The sequence below is a fragment of the Lycorma delicatula genome, chromosome 2, assembly GCF_047948215.1.
Source record: "Lycorma delicatula isolate Av1 chromosome 2, ASM4794821v1, whole genome shotgun sequence".
Lineage (NCBI taxonomy): Eukaryota > Metazoa > Arthropoda > Insecta > Hemiptera > Fulgoridae > Lycorma > Lycorma delicatula.
The window spans coordinates 127,139,379-127,151,898 of NC_134456.1; the positions used below are offsets into that span (position 1 = coordinate 127,139,379).

At 31.7% G+C, this 12,520-nt stretch overlaps 1 protein-coding gene across 2 annotated transcripts in view; it reads left to right on the forward strand.

Annotated features, from left to right (window-relative positions):
- LOC142320247 (uncharacterized) overlaps positions 1-12,520 on the forward strand; it is an 86,534-nt gene that overhangs the window by 30,038 nt on the left and 43,976 nt on the right. For both annotated transcript variants that reach the window (XM_075357947.1, XM_075357948.1), the window contains exons 4-7: positions 3,983-4,097; positions 5,408-5,571; positions 7,372-7,487; positions 8,329-8,553. In XM_075357947.1, coding sequence (XP_075214062.1) covers positions 3,983-4,097; positions 5,408-5,571; positions 7,372-7,487; positions 8,329-8,553 — 620 coding nt within the window. The remainder of the gene's footprint in view (positions 1-3,982; positions 4,098-5,407; positions 5,572-7,371; positions 7,488-8,328; positions 8,554-12,520) is intronic.

Genomic DNA, 12,520 nt, shown 5'->3' on the forward strand with positions numbered 1-12,520 from the left:
TGGTATCATTTTAAATCTCTTGGAATGGGTTTTCATGTGATGTATCACTTTGAGAGATTTTGTGACATTAATAGTTCAAGATAACCAGAAGATTTATCTGATCTTGAATATATCCAGAGTATTTTTTTTAAATTTGAAAAAATATTTTTGCTTCCTAATGTGTTGTACATGTGGTAAACATTTCACATTTGGATTGCAATGTGATCATGATGAAATAAAATAATAAACTTGTATGTATTTACCACTTAAACCGCAGTTCATATAGCTTTCAAAGGTATTTACAGAAGAATTACACAGTGTACACTTCATTTTACAACTTCTGGTTAGCATTGTCCACTTCTTGCTTTGAGAGGTTATACGCTCTTCCTGTTGAATTTACCCTGGGATCTACTTTTGAAATAACATCATTCTTATCTACATTAAGAACATCCTCAAAGTTTGGTTAATGGAAGGAAGGTGAAGATACATGTGGATATAAGAACTTTATCTTCACTGTTTGATTTTCCTCATTTGAGTCTAGAATGCACCCCAACCACCATTGTCCATCATATCTGCAGATCAAGAACCGAACCATTTCTGTGAGTTCAAGATCATCCTCAATATTTTTTGTGCTTGCTACTATAGAGTTGTTAAAAAATGATAACACCCTCACATGTACCTGATTTTTGTTCATTGGAACAAAAGAGTGGAGTTTCTTAGTACCTGGTTTAGTTCTTGCTGTCATTGTCCTACTCTTCAAAGCCTCTTCTCCTTTATGCTGTTCAGTTGTACTGTAATGGAAATGTGTGTACTCGGTGTGCCCATTTGCTCAGTCATACAACTATTACTTGAATTCTAATTCAAATTGAATTCAGTTGAGACTTGAATTCTTCAAGTCTGATTCATGGTAACAGAGGTTGAGAAAATTGAGTCTGTTTTTGTACTGAGAAGCAGCACTATCACTGTAGTAATACATCAGTCTTGGTTTAGGTAAAATAAGACTTCATGAAACCAATTAAATATTTCTGAAAAAGGTGCACTGCTATTGTGTCATGTGTGAGACAATCAAAAATTATGACAAGAGATGTATGCATCAATGTTTTTGTTGTTGGATCTTGGAAATAGATTGTGAAGGGGTGAACTGTTGCTTGGGTATTTTTCCAGTGGAAACCTTGGGCCGTATCCTGGAGATGAATGAATAGTTCTCAGCCAAGTCACAGATTACAAGATATTCACCTTCTTTCAGAAATTGCTTCAGATGGGTGAGGTAACTGGGACTGTTGACTAGCAAGAAATGAGTGTTGAAGAAGTTTCAGATGTTTTCAGAAAGTATACTGATGAATTCTTCAGTAGGTGTGACTAATGTCTCGAGAGATGTTCTTTTTTCAACTTGTATCCACTGTTTGTAGTTTATGTTTTCAATGCAATTGAGCTCGAAAGCTTCCTCAATCCTTCCCTTGACTTCTTCAAACCAAGACAATTTTTTCAATTTCAATTGCAAAAGTAGCAAGCACAATTGGATTAGCACACGTTACATATGTTATAATATCTTTATAAGACTTAATTGGTCTATCACCTTCTATCAGTTCTTTTATTCTGCAATGCATAACCATAAGTTTTGCATTTTAGTTCATTGTACATACACAAATACTCTGGGTTCCACTTGCACCTGCAAGAACACAGTACTTAGGCCTCAGTTCACAGAACTTTGAAAATCCTATTTTCAGCAATGGATATCTCTGTTTAAACAATACAAAAGCTGCATAAAAATTACACAGAATTAATTTTTTCTGAAATACTTTTGTATTCCATTTATCTTAAGTGAAATAACTTTTTTCTGGGCATCATTCAACTTATTTCCTCACTCTCATACAGATCAGTTACTTTTTCTACTGTTTCAAAATCTTAAGTTCTATTACATTTAGGATCAGGACATAATATGACACCGTTTTCTTTAATCAGGCTTTCAGCTTTCCTTGCACTGCAGTTTGATACAACAAATTCACCTTGAATGCCTTTTAAAGTTCAGCTTTTAGGGACTGTTGTCAATATTTACATCATGATACTCTTATCATCTGCAGTATTACATTTTTCCTTCAGTTGTTAGATAATTTAATGGTCAGAGGAGAGAGGAATAGCATCTTGTTCAGAATCTGAATCCATGTTCAATAGTTTGCTTTTGAACACTCCTGCTGCTTTCTTAAGATTTTCTTGAGGGTATTTTCTTTCACATAGTCATTTTTTCTGAATAGGTTATTTAAAACAATTAAACTTTTGTTCAGAGCATCTTCTTTTTCTGGGGAACACAAAGGATCTAATTGTTGAAATTCTTCATCAAAAATAGATTCTTCAGCATTATTTTTAGCAGATGTGTCTAACTGTTTGTGGCAAGTATCACAAATTTTGTAACTTTGTTTAAGAAAAGTAAATATTTGCACCAAGTTCTTGCCGCTTACACTTCTCAGGTTTTTCTTATTGTTATTATAACTTCTTGACTTTGCAAATGGATTGTAACAGTGAAACTGTAGAAGTTGATGGTTCCATGCTGGTTACTGTATTCTGGTCCAAGGCTGTGAAGAATTAATCATAAAACTCCAATCTGTAGGGAAAGGCAAGCTGAGTTAACAGAGAGTGACTGAAAAATCTGAAAGAAAATATTTTTTTGCATCACTTTATAGATATGATCAATCCTCTTGGGGAGTACACCACTGAACCTTCTGTTCCAAGAAATGATCCAAACTGAATATTACTTTACCTGTTTCAACAAAATGAAACATTTAAATTCTTCTTCTGGCACTAGGAGTGCATGTCCATGACATGCTACTCTTCTGCCTTAACAAGTGACCCCCATCTGGAAGACTGGAAGGGAAGGGTTTACATTGATTGAATCTCAATTAGCAATTGTCACATAGGGGGAAAAATTGGAATATTCTGCTGTACTTAATTACTACAAAATTATTTTTTAACATGATCCCATTGCAATCCCATTATGAAATGTTTACCACATGTACAACACATTAGGAAGTAGAAAATGGTTTTTACAAGTTTAAAAAAAGTACACTTTTGGATATATTCAAGGTCAAATAATGTTTTTGGTGACCTTGAACTATTAATATCACAAAACCTTGCTGACATATATGAAAGCCCATTCCAAGAGTTTTAAAGGGACACCAAAATCAGCTCTCTATATCTTTAGGAGCTGAGAAATTTATTCTTTTGTAATTACCCAAACCTTGTTTTTTGCAATTTTTTTATGGGGTCCTGCACAAATACTGAGTGACTGAAAAATAGTTTTTTGCATTACTTCATGGGTAGAGCCAAACTTGTAAATTTTATTTGAATTACTGTATATGAATCTGAGAATTGCATTTATTTTTGTTGATTTGATGTGGAATGACCCATACCCCTGTCTGTTTGTGAAGTGTGTGGTATACATTCATCAGGAAAAACAAAAAATTCTTGTAAAAGAATTTAAATTGATAATTTTTTATTTTTCCCCTAAAAATGAATTCAGTTATTACAATATTTAAAAAAAGGTTCTTGAGAGTAGCAACTTACTGTATAAAGCTGTTATCAACTAGCTGTAGTGTTATTACTATTTTTATGTAACTGTAAATGTCAGCGACACAGCATTTGTTAAATAGTGAAATATATATCTTCATCTTTTAATAATACATAACAAGTTATCTTATCTAGATTTTTTATTTATTTCTATTTTGTTTTTATATTTGACTAAATAGTAACATATCTCCAATGTGGATTCTTTTTTCATTATCCATCCAATGCCGAGTAATTGTATCTAAATGGTTACTGAGTATAACACATTGGCTGAATTATTCTCATTATTGTGTGAATTAAACTTTTTTTGTACTGTTAAAATGTTTCTGTATTAGATCATTTTGCTTAATTTTTAGTTTCATTTTTTTTTTAATTCTATTATATTTCAGGCACTATAATTTTATTAAAAAAATTGATCCTAGTGAATGAAATTTTATGTTACCAGGAGCTGCGGCTGTGGCAAACATTGCTGTTCCTAGGGCACCATTGGCTACTCCTATCAGAGGGCCTTCTTCTAACCTTCAAGCAATTGGTGTTTCATCTTCAGCTAATCATTCAACGTTAGTATTTGGCTCTAATTAGTCAAAATAAATGCTTTTCCATGTAACATTTTGGTCCCCCAAATTGGATACATTTATTATATCACTGTATAATATTGGATCACTATCAAAGTTTGACTGTGCCACTTTGAAGTACTTTGATTGAAAATCAAAGTACTTCAGAACACAGAGGTGTAGTGAATGTGTGGTCTCACAGGAGGTGAGACCACACATTCACTACATCTTTGGTTTTCTGTCATTTGTGATAAAAAATGTAGTCTTTTCAATAGGTAATGATAAAATACTTATAATTTACATGTCATCTTATCCCCTAAATATTATCAGATAATAGTTTATGCTAGTGTTTCAAAGTTTTAAGTAAATTACGTTACATATAAACATCATGATGGTTTGATTTGGTAGTGGATGGTTTAGTCATGATGGTTTGATTTTGATAAATAATTATTTAGAAAAGTTAAATGACTCGTCAGCATTTATTATTCTTTCCTAGTGTGGTTGAAATAATTCAGATTTTATTTAAAAAATCCCTCACAATAGTGATCCAATTATCTAATATTTGTCATATTTATCTGCCTTCCCCATTTTCTTATTTAAATTTCATATATAAGTAACTTACTGCAACATTGTGGCAATAAATTATTCCACCATCCACAAGATTAAGCAATTAAATATATGTTTGAAGAAGCCAAATGATACTATCCATGATCAAGAGTGTACTCTGATGTAGCAGATTGTAATGATAAATAGTGTTTTCAAAAATTAGTGATAATCATAGTTTCATTATTCTAATTGTCTGTCAAATGTTCAGTAATAACAAGACATTGTAACATAACAATAAATTTTTAGCGACTGCCAAACATTATTGATTAGTGATATTGTCTGTGAATAAAATGTGGGGAAAAAATTGCTGGTTCTGTGCTTGAAATGTAGATTTCAGTTCTTGAAGAAATTTTGTGGACATTAATATGCCTCAGAAAAAATATTCTGGATTAAGTTTTGAGGTTTTAATGTCTAGGTACATTGTCTTATGATTAATTGATTATGGACAAGTATAATTTTATAAAGATTCTAAATTCATGACTCCTAAAAATTCACAATCAATATTTTTAAGTTAGCTTTTTAATTGTTATTAAACTTATGAGCTCATAATTACAAATCAAACTCATGATTTGATTTGTATATTAACTTTGATATTCAGATATAGTAATAACACATTAACGTATATGTAACATAATATTCGTATTAATATGAATATTTTTCTAATAGGTTTTAATAAGTAATTTAATTTTTTGGGCATAATAATTTTTCAGGTTAGTACGAGGTAATGCTTCCACAGTTGGTGTACGAACAACTCTCCAAGTAGCCTCTAGCAATCCATGGCTAACAGGGATATCAACCACTTCTTCCACAACACCTCGTCCAACTTCCACGCAAACAACAATTGCCCCATTCTCTAGAGCAACTTCCATGACAGGTAAAGTAGTATTACTGTCTAGATCAACAATATTCTTTATGTATATTCAATTTACTGCTTTACTTTCATATTAGCTTTAAAATAATTAGGTGACTGAATTATTGTAAAAAAATATTTTCATACGATTTTCTTCACAAATTATAATTGAAATATGGATAAAAATTAGCTTTTAAAAAATATAAATCTTATTGGCAAATTAACAGAAATATTTTATGTTAGTTAATTTCTCTTTATTTTTTCTTTTTAAAGTAACATTACATATTACAGTTTATTACTAGTGTCAAAATTTTTTTCTACTGTCGGTTTTTAATTACTTTGTACTAGTAATATTTGTATTAGTGCTAACAGTAGATACCAACAGTTATTAGGGTTTTACTTTTGAAAAGTTTATTTATTTTCTTTCTTTATTGCATTGATGTGCATTAAAAAAAGATATTATCCCTTAAATAGAATTTATATGATTAAAGTCTGTTTTTTACTGCATAAAAGATTTTCTAATAAGCTGTTTATATCTCATAGAATAATAAGAATGAGTATACTAAATATGTGTAGGAGTAGTTGCAGTAATTGGACAATTGTACTATACTACCATGATTATAAATACCTGTTATTGCCACCTTAACGCTGCAACAAAAATATTTTATTTTAATTATCTGATTACTAATTATTTTTTACAATTGCAAAGGTTTTTATGGTTTGTCCCATAAAAGTGAAACACATTTAATTTTGCAGTTTATATTGGTTGAATTTTTTACAAAAAAAAAAAAAAATTCTAAAATTCTCTAAATGTTTGTACATACATGGGTGAATGATTCTAAATTAACATTTTCTTAGTGTATAGTTGCAGAATCTTTACATCACCCATTTTGTGAAAGAGGATTTTAGGTTGCTAATATAAAACTATAATATCTAATTGGACATTTTTATTACTTGCAATTTTTCAAATCACCCAATATCTGATTGTTTACTTACTGGAAGATGGTTTGGAAATTCACAGTTTAATAATTACTTTCTCAATCTGGTCATACAATCTTGTTTGCCCTTTTTTCAAAATTCAGAGATCCACTGAATGATCAGTGATCCATTGCTCCTGGATCTGTGTAGGTATTTAAAATATCACTAATTTCACTGAATTTTACACATTCAATTTTAAACTTTACAGTCTAACTTCTCACTGAAAAGAAATACTAAAACTGTTTCAACATTGATCTTCTTGTGGTGCTCTTTTTAGGAAGGATCAGACCTCTTTTCATTGAAAAGATTTAAGTTACATTCAAGATAGAGATTAATATTTAAAAAATTTTATGTAATCTTAGTGTATTATAATGAATCTGTATAATAATATGGTAAAATAATCTATTTTCACATATGTAACCCCTCCTATGCATTAGTAAACCAAAAATAAACTTCATAAGTGTCCACTCCCTTCTTAGATGTTATATGATATGTAATCTACTTAACATTATTTATCTTTACAGTTTTTATAAACGACTTAAAAACTTTTTAAAGTTGTTTGATAGCTCTTACAGTAATATGAAATACTAACATGAAATTCTGATAAAAAGGACAGTTCTATGTAATTTCTTAGTATTACTTCATGACATTGGATGTCTTTAAAAAAAATTATAAATATGTAATTGAGTTTAAATCACTGAATAGATTTTTAAGATGTTTTATAATGTATAAAAATAACAGGATTCATAAAAATAATTATAGAATTTTATTTATACATAGAAATAGTTACTACAAATAATGTTATTTATAGTTAGGTAGTATTAATATTTAATTTTTACCTTTCAGTTCCAAGGTTAACAACACCTGTTGTCAGTAGAACACTACCAGAAACAACTCAGAGACCTGTGCTTCTTCAGACCACAACTCATAAACAACTGAATATAAGCCAGCCTCCGACTCAGGTAAAATAAATTAAAAAATCTATATATATATATATATACACTTATACATGAATTTACTTATTTAGAATTTTAGTTGTTTTGTATTCATGTGTTCTGTGTTAATATTATTGAATTGAATGACAAAGATTGTATGTTAAAGATATTTAGGGAAAATTGTTATTAAAAGAGAAGGACATGTTGAAAACAAAATATTTTAATTTTAATTGTTTAATCACTTATCTTAAGAAAATTTTCCAGAAATATTCAGAATGATATCTTCATACATTTTACACTTTTGAATTGAAAATAGAATGGACAATGACCTTTTATCTTTACCATAATCAATCTTTCTCCAACACTGTAACAAAATTTCACCATAATAATTAGTATAAATAATTCTCTTGAAAAGGTGTTTTCCGAATTGCTGAAAGAAAAGTAAAATGCATTACAAAGAATTTTTTTAATTCTTGTTAAATTAATCCATATTTTATCCCCGAAGATTGAAAAAGTCTTCCACTTAGAGAGCGGGATTAAGACAGTTGAAGCATAGGTTACTGGGTACTTTTATTACCCCTATCTAACTAATCACAAAAAATAGTTCAGGATTTAGATCTGAGTACAAGATTTAAAAAAAAATAATTTCATGTCTATTCAACTGAAAGATAAAACTGGAAAAAAGAACAGCTTTGACCAATAAGACTTTTTTTTTTGCTTCAATATGGTATCCGATCCTCTACTTATATTGGACCTAATACTCTTGTATTTTAGTTCATTAGTTCTAATAATTTAAATACTTATTTAAATTATTGAAATATTAATACTTTACACTTTCACAATAATTTTTTTATTTGTTTGGGTTTAGCCGGTGCATATTAATGACAAGACATTCCTGAAGACAGGCGTTGGATTAGGAGTAGGAGTTAGAGCACAAACCACAGTTGCTGGTACTACTGTAACTAGATCAGCATCACAACCTTTAAATAGGATAGGATCAGCGTTACCTCCTGTTGTTTCACTACATCCTACCACTGTACTCGTACAAAGCCCACCTGTGCCTTTAAAGGCGCAACCATCGCATACATCTAAGGTATTAATATTTTTTTTATGCTTCTGTTGCATTTTTTATTTATAAAATGATTAATATTCTCAACCATTCTGTTTTATATAAATAATCATCTTACATGGCAATTGTACATGTAAGTAATCGCCATACAGTTCATCATGATGGACTCAATATAGTAATTATATTTCCTGAACCATACATTGTATCTGTGACTAATCTACTTAGTAGTTGAGAGAGTAGGTCTGAAAGTTTTGAAAAACATTGCTGGTGTGCATGTATTCCGCCAAATAATGGTGCTTGCTCCACCATTATGTGTCAATTGTGAATAAGATGACTACAGTGCAACACTAGGGTTTCTGTGTTCTTGAGTACAGCGAATCTCAGTCGGCAACTGCAGTGAAGTTTGCCTTTTGTTTCTGATTTCACATTCACCCTTCAATAAGGAAGAGCATATGTCATTGGTTTCACCAGTGAACAAACAGGATGTCTGTAAAGGCAAGAGCATGGGCCAGCCATGTGTGACAGAAAAGAATATGAAACAAATTGAAGAAAGTTTTGTATGAAGCCCAAGAAAGTCAACCTATAGAGCGAGCAGAGAACTTGGAATACCTCAACCAATTGTCTGGTGTGTTTTAAGGTATTTTCTTTTCAAGCCATATCTCCTACAACTTTTACAGGCACTTGGGGAAGTGATAAACCAAAGCGTGTTGAATTTTATGATCAAATGCTTGAAAACCACGGAGGATGACACTTCTTCAGTGTTAATCTTTAGAAGCAACATTCCATCTCAGTGGTAAAGTGAATAGACATAATGTTCGCATATGGGGTCTATAAAATCTCCATGACTGCATCATGAGAGAGACTCCCTCAAGGTTAATGTGTTTTGCACCCAAACAAAGGTTTATGGACATTTTGCAACACAGTTATTAGGATAACTGGATTTGCTGGAAAACTGGCTTTTCCATCAACTAAATGAAGATTCTTAAGACTTCATTTTTCAACAAAATGGATATCTGCCCCATTGGCACCTAGGTGTTTGACAATATGTGAATTAATCTACCTCAATGATGGGTAGATCTAGAATGAAGAAGCTCTTCAGTTCTAACTTTTAAGATCACCTCATCTCATCCCATGTGACTCTTTTGTGGGGGTTTGTGAAAGATACAATTTATGTACCACCTCTACCAACAAAGCTGGCCAACCTGCGGAACTGTATCAGTTGCAGTGAAACTCAGTAACACAAGATGTGATGCTTACTTGCTTATGGGACGAGTTCAGCCACACTTAATGGGTGCTGTGCAGTCGGAGGAAGGCACATTGAAAATTTCTGAATTGTATCTGTAGACTTTATTATGAGTATTATCAGATGTAATTTACTTCACATTTGTCATTAGTTCTTAATTTGTAATATAGAGCTATGAAATTGAGTATCTTTTTGAATTATCCTGTATTTCAAAGAATCACTGTGCAATCATTCTTCTCAGTAAAACATTAAGGCTAAATGAGTCAAAAATAGTTTTGAGTTGTTGATAATTCAAATGATTGAAATTTATATACTGGTTCTTCTTAATATAAAATCCAATTAAAAAAAGTAAATTGTTCGGTCTAATTAATTAATGTATAATTTTAGAATTAAGATATACATTTTTAATGAAATTTTGAGGAATTATATTTTATTTTTGAATTAATTTTAGCTCCACCTTACATATGTTGATATCACATACTAAGAATAATCTCAAGGTACTTAATAAAACTTAGGAAATTAAAGTAACTGAAATCTTATTAAAAAAGTAATCAAAATCATTACAATCTTATATTATCCACTTTGGTAATGAATTGAAATAGATTTGCATGGTTGAAAAAAAAAAGAAGGAAATTAGTGATCTAATAAAGGAGCCCAAAGTTAGATCTAGTTGTACATCTCAAAAATTATTCTGTGGATTATAAATACATGGAAATGTGTTCTTTCTGTAAATTCTTCATTAGAGCAAAATACTACTTGAGTGAAAAATTTCCCTGACTCTACAGTATATATCCATATACTGTGCTGTATCTATATACTACTATCCAGTAGTGCATAATGAAGTTTTCTCATTTATGCATAAGTTCATGAAATCGGCCTGCAGGGTTAAGCGTAAGAATATAATTGATATTTCCCATCATAAAGATAATATAATGATATAAAGATATATTAACTCTTAACATAACATATGACATAATAAATAAGACTGTTTATATTTTTCAACCAATCATTCTGAAGATTATTAAGAAATTCTCAGCGCAGTCAGTTTGTTTTCTTTTTCTTTCAGTATTTATTGATATCAGATATGTTGATTCTCTAGTTTGATTGATCATTTATTTTCTCCGCTTAGCCTATGTATTATCTCAATCTTCCTTTGCTTTTCAGATGTCATATGTTTTTTATGCATAAATTACTTTTTAGAAAGATTCCATTGAATTGAATGATTTAGAAATTTGCATTTTCTAAAATCTACTCATTTTACTCACAAAATCTAGAAAGATTTGAAGGTACTGATTTTCCTTTGTAAGTATCATTATGTTTCTCCTGTCTTATCTTACTTGCTAGCATAAAAGATTGGTGGGATGTCTTGTATGTAATAATTTTTAATTGCTTTATTTGTGAACTAATTGTACAGAAAGATGAATTTATTGCTTTACACCACTAGAAAAATGAAAACTTAGTGGCAGTACCTCCCTACATTTTATAACAGATGGGAGTAATTCAAAAAGAAAAGTTATAGTGTCTAAATATTTGAAGAAATCGCAACTAACTGCACCTAAGGCAATACGTAAGAAACTCAGTCTCATGCTATATAAAATGAAAGCAGTTCAAAAATTATTAGCCAAAGACTGTGGAAAGCAAATTCAATAGTAAATGATTTCAGTAGTTTATAGCTGTCAATACTGATGATATTTTGGACTATGTTTTCTAAATTGATGGGACACAGTTCCATTTATCACTGATGTACAAGCACAGAATTCATGTTTATAGTCTGTCAACAACACACAAGCCATACATAAATCCATCCTCTACATGACCAGAAGATTGGGGGTGCATTAAAGTATCCAGAACAATAGTCAGCCCAACATTCTTGAAGTGAAGCCTACATTCTGTAGGCCTTGTCTGGACATCTTGAATGTCCTACATCATTTCCCTCTGAACTAGGTAACTGAGCTCACGAAAGCACAAACCCCACACCTAGTTCTACTTTTATTGAGCCAATTTCTATTAAATGTTTAGAATTCGAGGCAAATTAACAACAACATACCACCAAATATGTTGTTCGCAACAACAAAATTTAGTCCTAATTCCCTTAATGAACTCAACTTCAGTTCATACCCCATACTTAGGTTAATTAAGGACTCTGGTCTGGTCTACTAGGTAGAGAGAGGCAGACAGACCTCATACTCCCACTCAGCTCCATCGCAGAGTTCCACGTGACATTTACTTACTTTCAACCATCGTCAAGATCCTGCTACACCTCACGGCTGCATGGGATCCATGCCCATCAGCAGTGCAGTCGCCATCCTGCTGACAGTATCGTGTACTCATTCAAAACACTGCTACACCTCACAGCTGCATGGTAAACCATGCCCTCGGCAGTGCAGTTGTCGTTACGCTGACAGCTATACAATCAAAATAATCACCACAATTCTAACTAACCATGGCTCGCAGCCAGTACACGTACCTTCAGTCAATCAACTGTCCAAGCGGTCCTTAGCCACCCAGGGTGCTACACTACTAAATCCCCTTGGTCATCCTGCTCAGGGCAAGGAAGCGGAGGAAGCCAGCTACAATTGTCCAGTCTCTGCGAGTCTTCCAGTTGACTTGCAGGTCAAAGAAGGAATCCACTCTCTCAAGTTCCATAACAACTCTGATACTTCAGCTTCGTATCAGGGACAGACATACAGGACATGGTCCACAGTATCATGAACCCTACAGTCCAGACACAAGCCGGAGTCAACCAGA